Raw genomic sequence first — 23,365 nt, forward strand, 5'->3', positions numbered from 1 at the left:
ATAACAAATAACAGAACAAAATAAAGTAGCACCTACATACATTTAATATTAATTGTACAAAATATAAATGTATGCATATAGCTGTCATATTTATATGTATATATAGGCTAAACAGATCGGTTAAAAGAATAAAACTAAGAAAATGTATATTCAAAAAAATTAAGCCAAGCCAAGGTCGCGCTGAACTAGCAGTAGTATACCCAGTAGAATATTTTAGAAACATCAATCGTCGATCCATCAGCTAACATTGCTTTTCGGTACACCACACGTAAAAGAATAGAAGGAAACTCATAGTGAGAGATTTAAGGCGTCGTTATGGGGTGCGAACATTCCTTACATTTTGTGTCGACGTTCGAGTATAATTTGAGGGCGGGCGCTCTTTCTAAAGGTGGTGTCAACAACATAACCTCACTTTTTGGGTCGGATTGCAATTTTGATTGCTTAATTTTTCGTACAAATTTCTTCAAAAAAATTAGTTTTCTGTAAAATTGTTTCGATATTCTTTTGTGGAACACAAAGTTACGTTAAAATTTTTGTCCAAGAGATTCTGGTAGAGGTTTATAGAGGTATTACGTATGTTTCTAAGCGTAAAGCAAAATCTACTCCGATCGTAATAAACTCGAAGGCAGGACTATAGGGGATAAATCTGTGGTCACAAGCAATAACCGCCTAAGTCGACTTAAGAATGAATGGAGTTATATATTCTACGATATTCCCCTGATAAAACTTTATATTTATGTGAAAGTCCTGACTCTTTAACTTCCGTTTTTAAGAAAATGTGAAAAAAGACATATAAGCTTAACTCTTAATCACTCCCTGTTACATTTACAATAGGATTTAAAATACACTTAATAAAATTCACCCACACAGTATTGTTTTACTAAAATGCCTTACAAAGACTTAAGCTGTTTTTGCACATTATATTTTTTAATAGTTTGCCATAAACAAGAGAGTTTACATAAAAGTCTAAGAGAAGATAGACCATCATTCATTATTGAGAATATAAAATGGCGTACACTATCACTACAAAAGCCGTTAATGCGTGTTTGTTGGTGCATTTTAAAGAGAGCTATGTCAACGTAAGCGAAAAATGTGAATGAAATATTCTCTTTGTTTGAGTACTAAGTGCAACTAGGTTATTATAACTAAAGTACCGTTTTAAAATTATTTTGCTTAAGCAATTTCGTGTTATTAATGAAGAGGTTATAAGAGCCCTGGAAAGGAGAAAAGTGATTGTGCGATTTAAATTTAATGTCTTCTTAATTTAAATAAATAATATAATAAATTAATTACTGAACATATGTATATAAAATGGATGAAATCGGTAATGAAAGAAACGTTACAGGTAAGAAATAGAAAACAAAATGCATTGCCTTTATTTATTTATTTTATTTAGGTTTTAATGAACGCAGCCACATGTCTTTTTTAGAAAACAGCGATTTAACAATAAATGTTTCCGATACTCGCCAACGAGATGAAAATGAGGAGGAAAAATTATCTCGTAATGAAGGTACGCATTTCGACAGTGACAACTCTGTCCAGGATCCCGACTACGAAGCTTAAATTTCTGATGAGGATATAAATAGCACTAATATAGAAAATGATGAACTGCTCAACGAAGCACCAGCTACGTCTAAAAGAGCTTACTAACGGAAAATCTCATATACAAGAAGAAACCAGGGAAAAACGTATGTAAACGTTAAGGGTAATGTTGTACCAGAAAGAAAATTAAGACCTTTTGTGATTTATTGCCCCATGAAGTGTAAGACGAAGGTACCGCTTGAGCTTCAAAGAAGTATCTTCAAGAAATATTGGACTTTGGGCACGTACGATCAGAGAATTTTGTTCATTAGTTCTTTAATTGACATCAGCAACAAAAAAACACAAAATATACAAAAGCACCCTGAAAAACCTCGTGAGCGAAAATTTCAAACTGCTTATTATGTGGAGTATGAAGGCCAAAGAGTCCAAGTATGCCAAAAGTGATTTCTGCAATGCTTTGATGAAAGTGCCAGTTTTGTCAAAACTGGTTTGAAGAAAAAATTATTTTATCCTGATAATAAGCGTGGGTCGGGTGGAGGAAAAAATAAACCCACACATGAAAAAATTCAACTTGTAAAAGACCACATAAGTTGTTAGTTGTTATTCCTAGATATAATTGACCACATAAACAGCTTTCCAAAATATGAAAGTCACTACGCCAGGGGAGACACAAGTATAGAATATTTCCACGCCGATGTATCCCTGAGCCAAATGTATAATTTATTTTGCGATAAATACAAGCACGACGCAATTAGCATCTCGGCATACAGTAGTATTTTCAAGAGTAAGTTGCTTCTTTAACGCCTTTTATAATTATTTAATTTAGAAATACTTTACAGCCATGAATATACAATTTAAGAAGCCAAAACTTGATACTTGTTCTTCATGTGAGAAATTGAGAGCTAAAATTGGTATTGCAAAAGAAGAAGGCGATAGTATGCTTCTAGGTGATTTAGAAAATGCACTCCCAGCTCATCAAAATAAAGCGGGCTTAGCATATGAATCGAAAAGGAATGACAAAACCTCTGCATCCGATGATCCCACAGCGAAAGTGTATACTTTTGATTTGCAGCAGTGTTTGCCTACCCCGTTCTTGGGAAACTCAATAAATTTCTATAAAAGACAGCTATGGACGTATAATATAACTATGCACGACTGCACAACTGGTATCCCACATTGTTTTATGTGACATGCGGCACTATCTGCTCGTGGCGGCAACCAAATCGCTTCGCGTTTGGTTAGTCATATAAATAACCTTTCAGAAGTTAATCACGCCTTCTTTTACAGTCATTCTTGTATACAAAATAAGAATTCTTTCGTTTGCGCAATGTTCATACTGGCTATGGAAATTAACTCGGCTTTAGAAACTATTGATCATAAATTCTTAAAACCGAGGCACACTCATATGGAATGCGATGTCGATCACTCTGTGATAGAAAGAAAAAAGAAAAGAACTGAGGCACAAATACACCATCCACATGACTGGTACAATTTTGTGAGAAGTGCACGTTCCAGGAGTGCATTCAACGTAATTGAAATGAATTTAGAAGATTTCTTTGATTATCGTCTTTTGCTAAAAACAAAGTTAGTGTGAAGAAGTACAAATCAAAATGGGGAAAAATTGGTTTGGAAAGATATTAGATGGCTTAGATTTAAAGAGGCCAATTTTGCAAAAATTCTTTATAAAACTACTTTAGATGAAGATGCTCCTTTTAAAACATTAAACTTATTGAAACGTGGAGTAAAATCAATAGTTAAAGCCGACCTACCTTTATTAACAGACGATGCTAAAATCAGTTCAAAAAAGAAAAAAGATCTGCTCGATTTACTGCCATTTGTAAATCCATGTTTTCATCCTTTTCATAAAAGTTTGTAAACCGATAAATCTTCAGATATACATCCCGACTTAGTCGAAGACGAATCAGAAGTTGAGTGATTTAGATAGATATATTCTATTAATATTCACGTAAAATTCTCATTATAAATGAACGGTCAGCAAAAAAAATAGATTTATTTTAAGGGCGAATAAAAGTAAAACTTATTAAAGTATTTGTAAAAGTGTGGAATAAAAAAGAAGGGCTATAAAACTGGACTTGCCGTTGTTTTTTTTAACGATAAGTCCAGGTTTTTCCCCACATTTTTACAAATACTTTAATAAGTTTTACTTTTATTCGCCTTAAAATAAATCCCATTTTCATCGCTGGCCGTTCATATAGCATATGATCAATTTTTTTTAAATCTGATTAAGTTTAAAATAATGAATTTGTTAACTTACTTTGTTTTAAATAAACTACTATTATCTTAAAGTGATTTAAGTCGTTGACTTGCTCAATTAAAATATGCAATAGTTGCTTAAATCAATATGTGTCGGGAAAAAAGCAAAAAATTATTTTACAATAAAAGCCTAAAGCCTAAGTCAACATAGTTATTCCTATCTCATATTTTACGTTTGTCTTAAGCATTTTCATTTAATTTTATTAATTATCTCCTAAACAAAGAAAAGTTTCTTTCTAATTTTTGAACTAAGCATACTACGTATATATATATTTAATTTTGCATTGCATTTTTTTTAAACCCTTTTTTATTTTTTTCAAAAGCTCTTCTGTGTATAAAACGTCATTTTTCTCGGAAGCACATTTCACGACTTAGGCTATTATTGCTTGTGACCACAGAAATATCACAAGAACTATCACAAGTAAAAATTTTTATTCATAGATTTTCAGCAGTAAATAAACTTGCTGGGTTTTTTGCATTGTAACGCCTAATCCATGCGCACTGAGCCCAGAAACCTTTCGCCGTTAGAATATAGTGCTACCACTACTGGGTATAACTAAAGCTCGAGAGATTTGAATGAAAATGTAATCCATATTAAATTCTATGTGCGACGATGGGTGAAGTATGGACAAATGCAGTCTGGCAAACATCTGCATTTGCATACTTAAATATAAAAATACATTTTGAACTGGCAAAACCGCGTATCACGCTTTTCCATTATTTCTTATTTGATGGCATCTTTTAGGCGATTTTATCACTTTAAATTAATATGTTTCATTATTGAACAAAATACCTACCGCTTAGCTTTAATGGAAATAAATCCAGGAGCCTTAGAACATTTGGATACAAATCTTTCTTACACACTTTTGAATTTATTTGATACGCTATTTTATACATCCGCCGATGACAAATTTTTTTGTATGTATGTGTTTATGTGCATTACATTACTTAACTCACAGCCCATAAGCTCAACTATCTGCATTAAAGACAAAGTGTCGCCAAATGTGGGATTGCCCTCGTGGTTCTCACATTTCATAAAAAAATGTGAATTATGTCTTTACATGACAAACAATTGTATCTAAACAAAGCTAACTCAAAAATCTTTAATTTCTCAATCTAATACTGACCGATTTGTAAAATTATTTCAATAATTGCCTACACATCGGGAAAGCTTGATAAGAACTAAGAGTTCTTGTAGCGTGGATGATAGATGCAGTTGGTTTTGGCCCTTTTCTAAACGCTTTGTTTTTTTTTTTCTAAGTTGGTTGCTATTTGGATTCAGGTTTCGATATGCACCTTGAGATGCGGCAGCAAGCGAGCATCCCAACAGAGCGGGTTGTCCGAGATTGGTACCCGTCACGCAAAACTTCACTGCAGTAAAAAGAAGCAAAAAGTGTCGGTAACAAATCAATTCTTTTTTTGATAATGAACACTGTAAACGTCTTAAGGTCCACGCTTTGACGATTTGAGGACATACACGTAGTATGTCCGGCCCCTTAATGGGGCCGCTCGGTAATGTCCTGGTGAGATGACGAAATATAAAAGCAAGACCATTAAAACAAATGTTATTCACTACAGTAGTTGTTATTGTTGTATTAGCAGGGTTTTGCCCCATTCAATAGACGCGACCACTCAAAAATTGTCATCTAAGTCCTTCAACGGGAATCGAAGGAAGCTTGCAGTTACAACAGAGCTGTACCCTTGCTGCTGGTGGTAGAGGCGTTCATAACACAAATCGCAATAATACATGGTACACTGGCAGCAGCCGCACAGCGACAAATCTGCTGTAAAAGATGCTATCACTACAGTAGTTGTTATTGTTGTATTAGCAGGGTTTTGCCCCATTCAATAGACGCGACCACTCAAAAATTGTCATCTAAGTCCTTCAACGGGAATCGAAGGAAGCTTGCAGTTACAACAGAGCTGTACCCTTGCTGCTGGTGGTAGAGGCGTTCATAACACAAATCGCAATAATACATGGTACACTGGCAGCAGCCGCACAGCGACAAATCTGCTGTAAAAGATGCTATCGTCCTGATTTCAGTGTACTACATAGAGGCGAAAACCACCTTATTCTTGGCGATTTTGAGGTCCACCCCGCCTGACAGTTAAGTTGAAACGGGTCATATCCAAATTAGTCAAGATAGATACTTGGCTATTCCCAGATCGAAAAAGGTTTTAAATACTTGCACGATCGACATCGAGTCAGATTACTATCTCGTCGCAGCTGCAAAAAGTGTACAACAAAATACACAAGGACTTTTAGACTGCGAACAGTCCCAATCGCAACATCCTGTCATGTACTAAGCATCTTGGCCATTGTGTATACACACATTACCCACAATGACTTTGGCTTTCACATCTGCTCCCTGACAGTACAAGGCGGTTGTCAGACCGAATGCATGAGCAATGCGAATATATCACGCACCTACATTAAAACAGCGATCAACTCGAACAATCGCAATGTTCAGAAAACGCGAGAAAGTCTTTAGATTTTAATCTAAAACTTCAGGTTTTAGAGTTAGTTTTATGTTTAGATGGAAGTAGTAGCCGTCCAAAGCAATAAAAAAATGTAAGGCGCGATAACCTCCGAAGAGATTTTAGGCCGACCTTCTCTTCGAATTTGCGTCGAGCTCCATTTTAATTTTTCCTACAAACTGGCAGTTAGGGACCTATATGTTTCATGCCGACGCTGAACGGCATCTGCAAGGCAGATGAGTTTTCACTGAGAGCTTTTCATTGCAGAAATACACTCGGAGTGCTTGCCAAACGCTGCCGAGGGGCGACCCTGCTTTGAAATTTCAATTGTCTTCTAGTTGAAAAACCTGTTCCTAAAACGGCCGCGGTGGCCAAAGCAGTAGAAAAGTTGAAAGCTTAGACTACAGCCGCTTCAATTTTTACATTGACAGCCAAGCAGCAATTAAGGCAATATCCCTTAGAGCATAAAATCCAAAAGTGTGTATATTGTGCCTAAATGTTTTAGCAATATTTTGACAATATTGTTTGCCGTGTGGGATACTATCGAAGGTCAGGTGCAGGTCTTACAACCTTAGACCAAAAAAGGTATCTTTCACAAGAAAGAAATGTAGGTGCATGACGGGTATTCTGACTGGCAACTGCCTCGGCGTCACATGAGTTCAAATTAGGCCTAGTTAGTGATAACATACATATTTAGGAAGGGCGGGTTGGAGGAGGTTTTGTGCTTGTGTCCTGCGCTCGCCATTCTGAGACTCCAGCTGTTATGAGTGGTACAGCTATCAGATCTAGAAATGGATTTAATAACGTAGGTCCTGGTTTTTGAAAGTTTTTCAATTTGGTCATTAAAAAAGCGGGTCCGCCCGGCAGTGGTTTTGCAAACAAAGGAGTACGATGCAAATTGGTTTAGAAGTTCGGCCTAAATTCTCTTCGGAGGTATATCTCGCCTTGTATTTACATCCATATTTAGTTGCGAGACTTGTAAGAAAAAGCTCCCCTCAGCATCAACTTCTACCACAAAATAATAGCATCCCCAAACTAGGAAGATAATGAGCCTGAAACTACGATTTAAGACGGTGAAATTAAAAGAAGTTGTACCTAGTAAATTGGAGAGTTTAATATTTAGTCCGAAAAATATTTAAAACGTTGCAAAAAACGACAAATAGTTTGAAACCTATACGTAGCTGTAACTTTTTTGACCCATTTTATAATTCCTCCAAATTGCAAACAAACACCTTCCCTGTAAATACTTGTTTGAAAATATAAAAAAAAAATTTTATATTTCGACAACGAAAAACCACTCAACAATTTTTTTTTTTTTTTTTCATTTCTAAGTTGATTTTGATAATGCAGTAGTGACATCTGTGTGCAGAATATTTCTGACTGCGTGGCAGCACTGCACATTTCTTAAGAATATTAGAACAAAGAGGAATATGCAAATGGTGACAGCTAGCGGAGCGGTCATTGCAAGGTTATTCAATCGTACATTGCATTGCAAAGTAAGTGCAAAATTTTCGTTCTTGGCGTAAATGTTTAAAATAATATTAATAAATAAAAAACGTTTTTAGTTTATTGGTTTGCGAATTTCACGGTCACTTAGCAGCTGCGATAAAGGCAAAGGAAGTAAGAAAATGTCACGTAAATTCTGTGTCGGTGGTAACTGGAAGATGAATGGCGATCAAAAATCCATTTCCGAATTATGCAAAGTTCTATCAGAAGGACCATTGGATCCCAATACTGAGGTGTATGTCGGTGTGCCCGCTCCTTACCTTAAATTCGTACGTGACCTATTACCCCCCACTATTAACGTGGCTGCGCAGAATTGCTACAAAGTGGAAAAAGGCGCTTTTACCGGCGAAATCTCACCAGCAATGATTAAAGATACCGGTGCTTGTTGGGTAATTTTAGGCCATTCGGAACGTCGTCAAATCTTCAAGGAGAGTGATGAGCTTATTGCTGAGAAAGTTGAACACGCACTGGCATCCGGTTTGAAGGTAGTTGCCTGTATTGGTGAAACACTCGAAGAACGCGAGTGCGATAAGACACAAGAGGTAGTTGCGAGGCAGATGTGTGCGATAGCTAAAAAAGTTAAGGATTGGAATAACGTGGTAATAGCGTATGAGCCAGTATGGGCTATTGGTACAGGCAAAACTGCTACACCAGAGCAGGTAGGTTAACTCAAAGAACATAGGTTAAGTTAAGTTAAGATTTATATAGTGACTCAGGTGCTGTTGTTGTTGTTGTACCCCAGCGGGTTAGGGGGTCAGAATATTCCCGCGGTAGGTATGCCTGTCGTAAGAGGCGACTAAAATACCAGATTCAAGGGGCTGTGTAGCGCAACCCTTCAGGTTGCCAGCGCAAAATATAGCTTCTCCAAACCGAATTGTCAACCTCACCTATCCGCGGCGAATCCTGTTTGATTAACAGACGAGGCTCTGGCGCCCCAAGCTCCACATGGAACTTGAGGGTGGGGAGGGAGGGGATGGCCTGACGGTTTAATGTGGCCACATAAATCGTTCCCGAGATGATCGGGCTAGCACCTAATGGTGCTGTGGTACCGGATCTGTATCCGGCAAAGGACCATTACATCCATAGCACTCCCCAAAGCCTTCGGGGAGCAACCTTATCGCTACAACAACAACAACTCAGGTGCTAGTGCTCTTTTGTGTTAGTCTTAAAATTTGTTTAAAGTATAAATATATAGTAATAGTAAATACATACTGACTGATATCTTATTGTATTTACAGGCCCAAGAAGTTCATGCGTACCTTCGGCAATGGCTAACGGAAAACATATCCAAAGATGTTTCTGATACCCTTCGTATTGAATATGGTGGTTCAGTTACTGGGGCGAATTGCAAAGAGTTGGCCAAACAACCTGACATTGATGGTTTTTTGGTAGGTGGCGCATCTTTAAAGCCGGAATTCGTACAAATTGTCAATGCAAGACAGTAAATAATTAGAAGAAAAAAACAGTCAAGCTCGACTGCCCATTAAGCCAACGAAAATGTTTGAACAGAAGTAACAAGTAATTTTTAACTTATCGTCTTAACATGATCTGTTATGCTCCCTGGACATTGTTGTTAACTAGCAAAAATTGCAACATATTCGCATTTGGCCAAATCCTGCAGAATTTATAAAGCTAGACGGCGTATGCTGGTATATTGTTATGAAAAACGCAAATATATTTAATTTTTAATTTCAAGAGAACGTAATTCATATAATTAGTTTAAAATATTCAAAATTTTACCTACATGTATAAAACATTTATTTAATTCATAGTTTTAAATATACAACTATGAATTAACTAAATGTTTTATATATGTAGGTAAAATTTTGAATTATTCAAACTAATTATATGAATTACGTTCTCTTGAAATTTTGTTGAATTTATTATATTCAAATTGCTATGAGCTAAAAGGTTATGAAATAAATGTTATTAAAATTTCTATATATTAGAAAACTAATGTTAAAATGGGTTGTTTTCATGTATATTAGTTAAGTGTTTTCATATTTGTTATTGTGAGTTAATTCAATAGTCCTAGTATAATTAGTCATTAGGTTATGTAATTCAAATGAGAGCATGAGAAGCTTCATTGAATTTTACCCATTTTAGTGTTAATGCTGTTTTCTATTATGTAGAGATTATGTTTATGTTTAATTTATTCAGTCTACGATAAGAAATAATCTTACAGACTAGAATACAAAAGTAAATTAAAAACTTAAAACAAATAATCAAAAAACAAAAAAGATATTGCAAGTTAAGATTAGAGGTACTCTTCCAGAGTTGACTTGGAGATATTTCTCGACAAAGAAAAATCAATAAAAAAACCTTGAGACTATTCAATTCAGTAAGTGCCTGAAAAATTGGGTCAAAACTACAATAATTAGCCCTGCAAGCACGCGTGTAAAATGGAAAAAATGTTCGAAGACTCCGATTAGGTACATTAAATGACACCTTCGCTAACAGAGCTGGGCAATCAAGAGAGCCAACTATTAGATCATAGACGAACATTAGCAGATGTACTACCCTTCTGGATTCGTGAGGTTGGAGATTTATAAGCATGCAGCGCGAGTAATAGGATGGAATTGGGTCGTCAAAGTTGAGTGAATAAACAAAAACGAATAAATTTTCTTTGAACCCTTTCTATTCTGGCAGCATAGCTGCTATAGACAGGATTCCAAACAATTGAAGCGTATTCTAGTTTTGAACGAACGAGAGAGGTATAAAGAGCCTTCCTTGTATAAGGATCCTTAAAGTCTTTTGCATATCTACGAAGAAAGGCAAGGTTTCTGTAAGCTTTGGGAAGCATATAAGAGATATGATTGACAAAAGAGAAAGAGGTATGAAAAAATCAAAATCCCCACCATAGAACAGTACTAGTAGCGCTAGACCTACCAAAAGCTTTTGATACCGTCAACCCTGGCTCGTTCCTGCAAAACCTGGAAGGGTCTACCCTTCCCTCATGTCTTAAAAGGTGGACCGCAAATTATCTGGGTGGTCGGCAGGCATCGGTGCAGTTTAGAAACGAAACATCAAAACCAAGAAGAATTAAACAAGGGATCCCACAGGGTGGTGTCCTATCTCCACTTTTGTTTAATTTCTACATATCTAAGCTACCTTCACCACCAGAAGGAGTCACTATCGTTTCCTACGCCGATGACTGCACAATAATGGCCACAGGCCCAGGCCCACAGATCGATGAGCTCTGCAACAGAATAAACGGCTACCCCCCTGATCTCTCCAGTTTTTTCGCCTCGCGAAACCTGGCATTATCACCGAATAAATCTTCCGCGACTTTATTTACAACATGGACGTCCCAAATGTCGACCATTTTGAACATCCACGTCGATGGCAGTACGTTACCGACTCCTACACCCCAAAATCTTGGGTGTGACGTTTGATCAGGATCTACATTTTGGTGAGCACGTAGCCGCAATTGTTCCGAAAATCCAGAGCCGTAATAAAATCCTCAAATCCCTTGCTGGCAGTACTTGGGGAAAAGATAAAGAAACGCTCATTACTACATTCAAAGCAATTGGCCAGCCGATTACGTACTACGCGTCACCCATATGGTCGCCAAGCCTAAAAGCTACAAACTGGAAGAAGCTACAGGCCTGCCAAAATACTGCTCTCAGAATCGCCACGGGCTGTCTTCTTATGTCCCCAGAACACCATCTACATAATGAGGCGAGAATACTCCCCATCAGGGAGAGAAATGAGATGCTAACCAAACAGTTCCTGTTGAATACCCAGAAACCTGCGCATCCCAACAGACATCTGATTGATGAGCCAACACCGCCTAGGGGCTTAAGGAGTCATCTTCGTAAGCATTTTGAGGAAATACGGCACCTGAGAACCCAGCAGTATGAAGCAAAAAAACAAGCAGGTCCTTGGTGAACTCCACAAATAAGCGTCGGACCTTTATGCCGGGAATTGCCCGGTGAATCCAGTACTCAAAGAAAAGTACCCAAAACTTGCGGAAGAGGAACGCATACTCCCAAGGGAAACGCGTGTCACTCTTGCTCAAGTTCGTTCTGGATACTGCAACAGGTTAAGCTCTTACCTATCCAGAATCTACCCCGACATACAAAATGTATGCCCCGCTTGCAATGTGTCCCCACATGACACCAACCATCTCTTTAATTGTAATGTGGAACCAACGCCTCGTAACACCCCTTTCATTAAGCTGGAGACATTGGTGCTTTATCGGTAACCGTATCGGTAACCTTATAACAGCTGATTCGACCAATCTTATGAGAATCAATGCAATCGATTATTGGTGCCGCTAAGGTCGTAACCGTATCGTAGCCAACCAATTGGGTTTTGGTTAACCGTCGTAACGATAAACAGCTGATTACGTTAGGGATACGGATACAGCGATACGACATACGGCACCAATGACTCCGGCTTTATGGTCCACCCCTGTTGAAACAGCAAGTTTCCTTCGACTCCCGTTAGAGGATATTGATGACAATTTGTGTTCGGTCGCAGCTGTTAGGTAGGGCGAAGCACTGCTACAACAACAACAACAGGTATCAAAAACAACACCTAAGTCATTAAATTCATTAACCGAAACCAGTCGAGTACCTGAGATATCATAGAGGGCGGAATGTAAGTTAGATGATTTAGCAAAAGACATGTGAAAACATTTCTTCACATTGAGGAAGAGATTATTGGCTTTACACCATTCGATAAGATTATTTAGGTCATTTTGTAGCAGTAGGAAATCCGACTCGCCATTAATTCTATGAAATAACTTTAAATCATCTGCATATAGAAGGAAAGAGGACGACAAAAAACAGGAACCAATATCATTTACAAAAAGCATAAACAATAAAGGTCCGAGAATGCTACCCTGAGGAACTCCGGACGTTGCATAAAAAGGAAGGGAATTGCAGCCCTCGATTTTAACACATAGAGACCGACAGATACGATTTTAACCAAGATAAGAATACAGAATGAAATCCAATATACTCAAGTTTAGATAATAAGATTTGATGTGAGACTTTATCAAAAGCCTTTGAGAAGTCAGTATATATGGTATCAACCTGGTAGCAGAAATCAGAAAACGACCCAAGATTAGTAACAGTAGAGCGACCAGCAACAAACCCATGCTGACGCGGGTTAATCACTCTTTTAATGACAAATGACAACTTCTCCTTTATGATTTTTTCGGAAAAGCTTTGAGCATACTGTGAGTTTGGCATCAGGCCTATAGTTAGAGATGTCATTTTTATTACCGGATTTGAAAATAGGACAAATTGAGCTCTTTATCCATCTATCGATAAAAGTGCCAGAGGACAGAGATAAATTGAAGATATGGCAAATGGGGGCGCAGAGTCAAACTACAGTGCTTCAGTACAAAGGCGCAGAGGCCATCAGTGTCACAACTTAGCGAGGGTTTAAGGGAAAGCATAGCATTGCGAACATCATCCTCGGAGATAATGAGGGAGCCAAAATCTATCTGATCACAAAGTCCCGAGCGCGAATGAAAGCCAGCCAAACCTGTTTCAGTTAGCGATTGGGAGCTTACCTCGTTAAAGGTCAAACAGATCGGAATATTCGTTGAACCACGTTTGGAGCGGATAAAGTTCCAAAAGGCTTTTGGATTTCCTTTAAGCTCATTTTCGCGCCTACGCATGTAGCGAATATAAAGAAATTTGTCGAAAACGTTAAACTGCCGCACACTATTAAAGTACTGTTCCCTAAGAGAAATGTTTTCCTTATTTGCCTTATATAATTTATTGAATTTGTTACGCTTGTTTTTCAACCTCTTAAATGTTATACCAAGGTAATTTATGCAACCTACGCCTAAAACGAGGCACTGTACTGTGAAATATGTCAGACAACTTCGATAAGAAAAGATCATAACACATGCTGACGTCATTAGAAAGAAATATAATTGCCCAATTAAGTGCAAGTAAGACATTGTTCAACTCACTGAAATCAGTAAATCGAAAGTTAAAAGGTGAGTTATCCAATGGCATCAGCGTAGGGATAGCAGCAAAGATATTTAATTGAATGACAAGCGGCAAGTGATATCTATCGGATGGACACACAGGAAGAGTACTCTCAGAGAGATCAAATATTAAATTCTCATCGACAAACACAAAATCAAGCAACCTCGAAAGAGTATTAAATAAATTATTGATTTGAATCAAATTACACACTAGAAATTTCACAAAATTCGACTAAGAAATAACGTCTTATGAATTTTGTAACTGAAACAATGCAAGCCAATCGAAAAATGTTTTCGAAAAAAATTCCTCAGAAAGGAGTTCTTTAAATTTTTTGAGTATGGTCGAAATTTCACAAAATTCGACTAAGTGGACGTAACCCCAAGGCCTTCGGGGAGTGTCCTTATCGCTACAACAACAACAAAAATAAATGTAAATTTACTGTTGAATCATGCTGCACTTTTGTAGACGTAAAAATATATGAACTAATTCTCTATTTCGTAAATTTAAATGCAATAATACAATAACAAGGTAAGTCACGGGAAATTTATCTCAAAGTAGGAAGAAGTAAAATTAAAATTGGGTATCCCCATTGCAGTTCCTATGAAATCGACTTTGAACAAGGCAAAGGTCCTGGAATTTATCTTAGATAGCTTTTACCTCATATACAACCCCGCCCATCACGTCCCCTGGTCTTCCGATTTTCCAGTAGACAGCCAGGGGAACAAGTTTACGATTAAACGCTCAGCGCGGTGATTGCCGGCGCCCTCCAGAAGTGTGGCAGGAAATTTAGACAATGATACCTCAAGCCGACCACCTGCCCATGTTCCTTTCATAAGAACCAACTCGATTTCATTACATTTGACCGCCGCATTTCCATTAACTTCAAAAAAAGTCAAATCGGACGGCTATAAAGCATATAGGATCCCGCGGATGATGCTATAAAAAATGCAACAATATAGTAGATTTTAACATGGCACATAGATTGGTCCAAATGAACCCTTCGGCTCCTCCACTGATTGAGCTACCAAAGATTCACAAGCCGGACACTCCTATGAGGTTGTTCTGGGCTAGATCCCGAAACCAGACGTCCTCGTAACTTTTATACATCTTTTGTGGCTCCTTCCTATTCACGCCCAAGGGCGTCCCGTAGTCTGCGCATTAGCCCCCCCCCCCCCCCCCCCCATCACTCTAGCTCAACTTCGATCTGGATACTGGAACAGGTTAAACTCTTACCTATCCAGAATCAACGCCGATATACAAAACATATGTCCTGCTTGTAATGTAAACCCACATGACACCAACCATCTCTTTAACTGTATTGGGGAACCAACGCCTCTAACACCCCTCTCATTATGGTCCACCCTGTTGAAACAGCAAGTTTCCTTGGGCTCCCGATATTGATGACATTTTGTGATCGGTCACACCTATTGGATGGGCGAAGCACTGCTACAACAACAACAACATTAATTTTAAATTGGCACCATGTTACAAACTGTCCAAATATTTAAAAACGATATTGAACAAGTAAGGAAGGCTAAGTTCGGGTGTAACCGAACATTACATACTCAGTTGAGAGCTGTGGAGACAAAGTAAGAGAAATCACCATGTTGTAACAGGAACCTAGGGTAACCCTGGAATGTGTTTGTATGACATGTGTATCAAATGGAAGGTATTAAAGAGTATATTAAGAGGAAGTGGGCCATAGATCTATAGATGGACGCCATTTAGGGATATCGCCATAAAGGTGGACCAGGCCTGACTCGAGAATTTGTTTGTACGATATGAGTATCAAATGAAAAGTGTTAATGAGTATTTTAAGAGGGCGTGGGCCTTAGTTCTATATGTGGACGCCTTTTCGAGATATCGCCATAAACGTGGACCAGGGGTGACTCTAGAATGCGTTTGTACAATATGGGTATCAAATGAAAGGTGCTAATGAGTATTTTAAAAGGGTGTGGGTCTTAGTTCTATAGGTGGACGGCTTTTCGAGATATCTCCATAAAGGTAGACCAGGGTGACTTTAGAATTTGTTTTTACGATATGGGTATCAAATGAAAAGTGTTAGTGAGTATTTTAAAAGGGAGTGGGCCTTAGATCTATAGGTGGATGCCCTTTCGAGATATCGCCATAAAGGTGGGCCAGGGGTGACTCTAGAATTTTTGTGTACGATATGGGTATCAAATGAAAGGTGCTAATGAGTATTTTAAAAGGGTGTGGGCCTTAGTTCTATAGGTGGACGCCTTTTCGAGATATCGCCATAAAGGTGGACCAGGGGTGACTCTAGAATTTGTTTGTACGATATGGGTATCAAATGAAAGGTGTTAACGAGTATTTTAAAAGGGCGTGGGCCTTAGTTCTATAGGTGGACGCCTTTTCGAGATATCGACATAAAGGTGGACCAGGGGTGACTCTAGAATTTGTTTATACGATATGGGTATCAAATGAAAGGTGTTAATGAGTATTTTAAAATGGAGTGGGCCTTAGTTCTATAGGTGGACGCCTTTTCGAGATATCGACATGAAGGTGGACCAGGGGTGACTCTAGAATTTGTTTGTACGATATGGGTATCAAATGAAAGGTGTTAATGAGTATATTAAAAAGGAGTGCGGGTACCGCTAATTTATTTATATATGTAATACCACGTACAGTATTCCTTCCAAGATTCCAAGGGCTTTTGATTTCGCCCTGCACAACTTTTTCATTTTCTTCTATCTAATATGGTAGGTGTCACACCCATTTTACCAAGTTTTTTTCTAAAGTTATATTTTGCGTCAATAGACCAATAAAATTACCATGTTTCATTCCTTTTTTTGTATTTGGTATATAATTATGGCATTTTTTTCATTTTTCGTAATTTTCGATATCGAAAAAGTGGGCGTGGTCATAGTCGGATTTCGGTCATTTTTTATACCAATACAAAGTGAGTTCAGATAAGTACGTGAACTGAGTTTAGTAAAGATATATCGATTTTTGCTCAAGTTATCGTGTTAACGACCGAGCGGAAGGACAGACGATCGACTGTGTATAAAAACTGGGCGTGGCTTCAACCGATTTCGCCCTTTTTCACAGAAAACAGTTATCGTCCTCGGAGCTAAGTCTCTACCAAATTTCACAAGGATTGGTTAATTTTTGTTCGACTTATGGCATTAAAAGCATCCTAGACAAATTAAATGAAAAAGGCGCAGCCACGCCCATTTTGAAATTTTCTTTTATTTTTGTATTTTGTTGCGCCATATCATTACTGGAGTTGAATGTTGGCATAATTTACTTATATGCTGTAAAGATATTAACTTTTCTTTTAAAATTTGAATTAAAAAAATTTTTTTTTAAAAAGTGGGCGTGGTCGTTCTTCGATTTTGCTAATTTTTATTAAGCAGACATAAAGTAATAAGAGTAACGTTCCTGCCAAATTGCATCATGATATCTTCAACGACTGCCAAATTACAGCTTGCAAAACTTCTAAATTACCTTCATTTAAAAGTGGGCGGTGCCACGCGCATTGTCCAAAATTTTACTAGTTTTATATTCTGCGTCATAAGCTCAACTCACCTACCAAGTTTCATCGCTTAATGCGTATTTGGTAATGAATTATCGCACTTTTTCGATTTTTCGAAATTTTCGATATCGAAAAAGTGGGCGTGGTTATTGTCCGATATCGTTCATTTTAAATAGCGATCTGAGATGAGTACCCAGGAACCTACATACCAAATTTCATCAAGATACCTCTAATTTTACTCAAGTTATCGTGTTAACGGACAGACGGACGGACGGACGGACGGACATGGCTCAATCGAATTTTTTTTCGATACTGATGATTTTGATATATGGAAGTCTATATCTATCTCGATTCCTTTATACCTGTACAACCAACCGTTATGCAATCAAAGTTAATATACTCTGTGAGCTCTGCTCAACTGAGTATAAAAATACTCTGGAGCTAAGGAACGAATATGCGCAAAATTTTATGTGTTCTTGCTGTCTAATTAATTTCTGAATTTTGACTTCTGAATTTTTTTCAGCCTGGAACACAGCAACGTCGAAAGGATTTAATTTCATAAATAAAACAAAAAACGGTAAAAGTCTAGTTGAGGGGTCGACTGCTAATACGCGTCAAAAAATATCGAGAGTGGTGTCAAAAGACACGTATTAATCTCGAGAACAATAAGCCGCAGCAAAGTGTACCTGTACTTGTACAATATGAGCCGAAGGCGGAAAATAAAAATTTTATCTCTGTGCGGAGATATTTGCAGTTGAAGTTGGCGATTTTCATGTGGTTGTTGTAATGTTGGTGTACCCACAAAAAAAATTGTGAACATAAGTGTTTTGTGCGGATATAGTTTTGGTCTCCAAACCGGTGTTGGACCCACCCAGGGCAATTTTTTATAAGCGCGGCCGAAGGCCGCCAACGCAGAAAGGTGTTTTGCTCAAAAATACTATGGATACCACCCCCGGTTTCGGAGGTACCCGCGGGTCTTTTTTCGGTTTTTCGTTAATATCTTTTGAACGAGCTAAAATTTTTATTTTCCGCCTTCGGAGTATTATTACTGTTGTCAAGACCCGTCGTTTGATACCTCTCTCGATATTTTTGGTAACGTATTAGCAGTCGACCCCTCAACTAGACTTTTACCTAAAAAACGAGCAGGCAATAACAAAAAGAAAAGTGCAGCAACTTTCAACTGGAGGCGAGTCATATCGGAATCTCGGAAATGCAAGATAAAATATAAAGACTTCGCTTTTTTTTCAAATTGTAGTTTCATTTGAAAAATAAACGCGAAAATATTTAATTAAGTACATGTTTTCTATTGCGCATAATTTAAAATTTGAGATTGTACTACTTTTTATACCTTTCATGAAAATGAAATGGTATATTAATTTCGTCACGAAACCGAAAATTGTAAGTCCTTAAAGGAAAATAGATAGACCCACCATTAAGTATACCGAAATAATCAGGTTGAAGAGCTGAGTTGATTTAGCCATGTCCGTCTGTCCGTCTGTCTGTTTGTATGCAAACTAGTCCCTAAATTTTTGAGATATCTTGATAAAATTTGGTGAGCGGGTGTATTTGGGTGTCCGATTAGACATTTGTCGGAACCGACCGGATCGGACCACTATACAACCGATTTTTCAGAAAAAGAGGATTTTTGTAATATCTTACCCAATTTAACAGATTGAAGCTTCAAACTTCACCATATACTTTCGTATATGGCACATATTGTTGCCTGAAAAAATTGATGAGATCGGTCGTATATATGGTATATATCCCCCACAACCGTTTGTTCAGATTAGGAACTTTTCGTAATTACTGCCCCATTTTAAGAGCTAGAGGCTTCAAATTTCAACGAATGCTTAGGTATATAGCATATATTGTTGTCTGAAAAAATCATAAAGATCGGTGGTATATATAGTATATATATGGTGGTATATATAGTATATATATATATTTTTTTTCGCAAATTTTAGCCCCATTTTAACAGCTAGAAGCTTCAAATTTCACCGAATACTTACGTATATAGCATATATTGTTGTCTGAAAAAATCATAGAGATCGGTTGTATATATAGTACATATCTCATACAACCGATTGTTCAGATAAGAAACTTTTCGCAATTTCTACCCCATTTTAACAGCTATAAGCTTCAAATTTCACCGATTGCTTACGTATATAGCATATATTGTTGTCTGAGAAAATCATAGATACCGGTGGTATATATAGTATATATCCCATACTACCGATTGTTCAGATAAGAAACATTGCGCAATTTCTTCCCCATTTTAACAGCTAGAAGCTTCAACTTTCACCAAATGCTTACGTGTATATCATATATTGTTGTCTGAAAAAATCATAAAGATCGGTGGTATATATAGTATATATCTCATACAACCGATTGTTCAGATAAGAAACTGTGTGCAATTTCTGCCCCTTTTTAACAGCTAGACGCTTCAAATTTCACCAAATGCTTACGTGTATAGCATATATTGTTGTCTGAAAAAATCATAGAGATCGGTGGTATACATATTATATACCCCATATAAACTCAATTTTTGCCCCTTTTTTACGGCTAGAAGCTTCAAAATTCATCAAATTTCATCAAATAGTTACGTTTACTTCATATATTTTTGAAATACGTGATTCGTAGTCATAGTTTTTACATGCACACACAGATTACCTACCTATTTTTATACTCAGTTGATCAGAGCTCACAGAGTATATTAAGTTTGATTGAATAACGGTTGGTTGTACATATATAAAGGAATCGAGATAGATATAGACTTCCATATATCAAAATAATCAGGATCGAAAAAAAATTTGATTGAGCCATGTCCGTCCGTCCGTCCGTCCGTTAACACGATAACTCGAGTAAATTTTGAGGTATCTTGATGAAATTTGGTATGTAGGTTCCTGAGCACTCATCTCAGATCGCTATTTAAAATGAACGATATCGGACTATAACCACGCCCACTTTTTCGATATCGAAAATTTCGAAAAACCGAAAAAGTGCGATAATTCATTACAAAAGACCGATAAAGCGACGAAACTTGGTAGATGAGTTGAACTTATGACGCCAAATAGAAAATTAGTAAAATTTTGGACAATGGGCGTGGCACCGCCCACTTTTAAAAGAAGGTAATTTAAAATTTTTGCAAGCTGTAATTTGGCAGTAGTTGAAGATACCATGATGAACTTTGGCAGGAACGTTACTGCTATTACTATATGTACGCTTAATAAAAATTAGCAAAATCGGAGAAGGACCACGCCCACTTTTAAAAAAAAAATTTTTTAAAAGTAAAATTTTAACAAAAAATTTAATATCTTTACAGTATATAAGTAAATTATGTCAAGATTCAACTCCAGTAATGATATGGTGCAACAAAATACAAAAATAAAAGAAAATTTAAAAATGGGCGTGGCTCCGCCCTTTTTCATTAAATTGTCTAGGATACTTTTAACGCCATAAGTCGAACAAAAATTAACCAATCCTTTTGAAATTTGGTAGGGGCATAGATTTTATGGCGCTAACTGTTTTCTGTGAAAATGGGCGAAATAGGTTGATGCCACGCCCAGTTTTTATACACAGTCGTCCGTCTGTCCTTCCGAATGGCCGTTAACACAATAACTTGAGCAAAAATCGATATATCTTCACTAAACTCAGTTCACGTACTTATCTGAACCCACTTTATCTTGGTATGAAAAATGAACGAAATCCGACTATGACCACGCCCACTTTTACGAAAAATGAAAAAAATGCCATAATTCTATACCAAATACGAAAAAAGGGATGAAATATGGTAAGGTAATTGGATTGTTTTATTGACGCGAAATATAACTTTAGAAAAACTTTATAAAATGGTTGTGACACCTACCATATTAAGTAGAAGAAAATGAAAAAGTTTTGCAGGGCGAAATAAAAAACCCTTAAAATCTTGGCAGGTATTACATATATAAATAAATTAGCGGTATCCAACAGATGATGTTCTGGGTCACCCTGGTCCACATTTTGGCCGATATCTGGAAAACGCCTTCACATATACAACTACCACCACTCCCTTTTAAAACTCTCATTAATACATTTAATTTGATACCCATATCGTACAAACTCATTCTAGAGTCACCCCTGGTCCACCTTTATGGCGATATTTCGAAAAGGCGAACACCTATAGAACGAAGGCCCACTCCCTTTTAAAAATACTCATTAACACCTTTCATTTGATACCCATATCGTACAAACAAAGTCTAGAGTCACCCCTGGTCCAGAAAGGCCCACTCCCTCTTAAAATACTCATTAACTCCTTTCGTTTGATACCCATATTGCACAAACGAATTCTAGGGTCACCCCTGGTCCACCTTTATGGCGATATCTCGAAACGGCGTCCACCTATGGAACTAAGGATTACTCCCTTTTAAAATACTCATTAACACCTTTCATTTGATACCCATATCGTACAAACGCATTCTAGAGTCACAACTGGTCCATCTTTATGGCGATATCTCGAAAAGGCGTCCACCTATAGAACTAAGGCCCACTCCCTCTTAAAATATTCATTAACTCCTTTCGTTTGATACCCATATTGCACAAACGAATTCTAGAGTCACCCCTGGTCCACCTTTATGGCGATATCTCGAAAAGGGGTCCACCTATAGAACTAAGCCCCACGCCCTTTTAAAATAATCATTAACACCTTTCATTTGATACACATATCATACAAACAAAGTCTAGAGTCACCCCTGGTCCACCTTTATTGCGATACCTCGAAAATGCGTCCACCTATAGAACTAAGGCCCACTCCCTCTTAAAATACTCATTAACTCCTTTCGTTTGATCCCCATATTGCACAAACGAATTCTAGAGTCACCCCTGGCCCAACTTTATGGCGATATCTCGAAACGGCGAACACCTATAAAACGAAGGCCCACTCTCTTTTAAAAATACTCATTAACACCTTTCATTTGATACCCATATCGTACAAACAAAGTCTAGAGTCACCCCTGGTCCACCTTTATTGCGATACCTCGAAAATGCGTCCACCTATAGAACTAAGGCCCACTCCCTCTTAAAATACTCATTAACTCCTTTCGTTTGATCCCCATATTGCACAAACGAATTCTAGAGTCACCCCTGGCCCACCTTTATGGCGATATCTCGAAACGGCGTCCACCTATAGAACTAAGGCCCACTCCCTTTTAAAATACTCATTAACACCTTTCGTTTGATGCCCATATTGTGCAAACAAATTCTAGGGTCACCCCTGGTCCACCTTTATGGCGATATCTCGAAACGGCGTCCACCTATGGAACTAAGGGTTACTCCCTTTTAAAATGCTCATTAACACCTTTCATTTGATACCCATATCGTACAAACGCATTCTAGAGTCACCCCTGGTCCATCTTTACGGCGATATCTCGAAAAGGCGTCCATCTATAGAACTTAGGTCCACGCCCTTTTAAAATACTCATTAATACCTTTCATTTGATACCCATATCGTACAAACGCATTCTAGAGTCAACCCTGATCCACCTTTATGGCTATATCCCTAAATGGCGTCCACCTATAGAACTATGGCCCACTCCCTCATAAAATACTCTTTAATGCCTTTCATTTGATACACATGTCATACAAACACATTCTAGGGTTTCCCTCGGTTCATTTTCCTACATGGTTATTTTCCCTTATGTTGTCACCATAGCTCTCAACTGAGTATGTAATGTTCGGTTACACCCGAACTTAACCTTCCTTACTTGTTTTACTTTATATTTATCTTAAAAATTGTTTAGATATGTTCAAATTTCACTAAATGCTTACGTGTATAGCATATATTGTTGTCTGAAAAAATCATAGAGATCGGTGGTATATATAGTATATATCTCATACAACCGATTGTTCAGATAAGAAACTGTGTGCAATTTCTGCCCCTTTTTAACAGCTAGACGCTTCAAATTTCACCAAATGCTTACGTGTATAGCATATATTGTTGTCTGAAAAAATCATAGAGAATCGGTGGTATACATATTATATACCCCCATATAAACTCAATTTTTGCCCCCCTTTTTACGGCTAGAAGCTTCAAAATTCATCAAATTTCATCAACTAGTTACGTTTACGTCATATATTGTTG

The 23,365-nt window shown here is 37.5% G+C and overlaps 1 protein-coding gene across 1 annotated transcript; it reads left to right on the forward strand.

Annotated features, from left to right (window-relative positions):
• The first annotated feature begins 7,688 nt into the window (after nt 1–7,688).
• Tpi (triose phosphate isomerase) lies at nt 7,689–10,141 on the forward strand. Its single transcript, XM_067763669.1, has 3 exons — nt 7,689–7,790; nt 7,860–8,459; nt 9,039–10,141. The coding sequence occupies exons 1-3, from the start codon at nt 7,725–7,727 to the stop codon at nt 9,243–9,245; spliced, it is 873 nt and encodes a 290-aa protein (XP_067619770.1). The 5' UTR covers nt 7,689–7,724; the 3' UTR covers nt 9,246–10,141.
• Nucleotides 10,142–23,365: the final 13,224 nt, after the last annotated feature.

The sequence above is a fragment of the Eurosta solidaginis genome, chromosome 1 (assembly GCF_040869045.1).
Source record: "Eurosta solidaginis isolate ZX-2024a chromosome 1, ASM4086904v1, whole genome shotgun sequence".
NCBI classification, from domain to species: domain Eukaryota; kingdom Metazoa; phylum Arthropoda; class Insecta; order Diptera; family Tephritidae; genus Eurosta; species Eurosta solidaginis.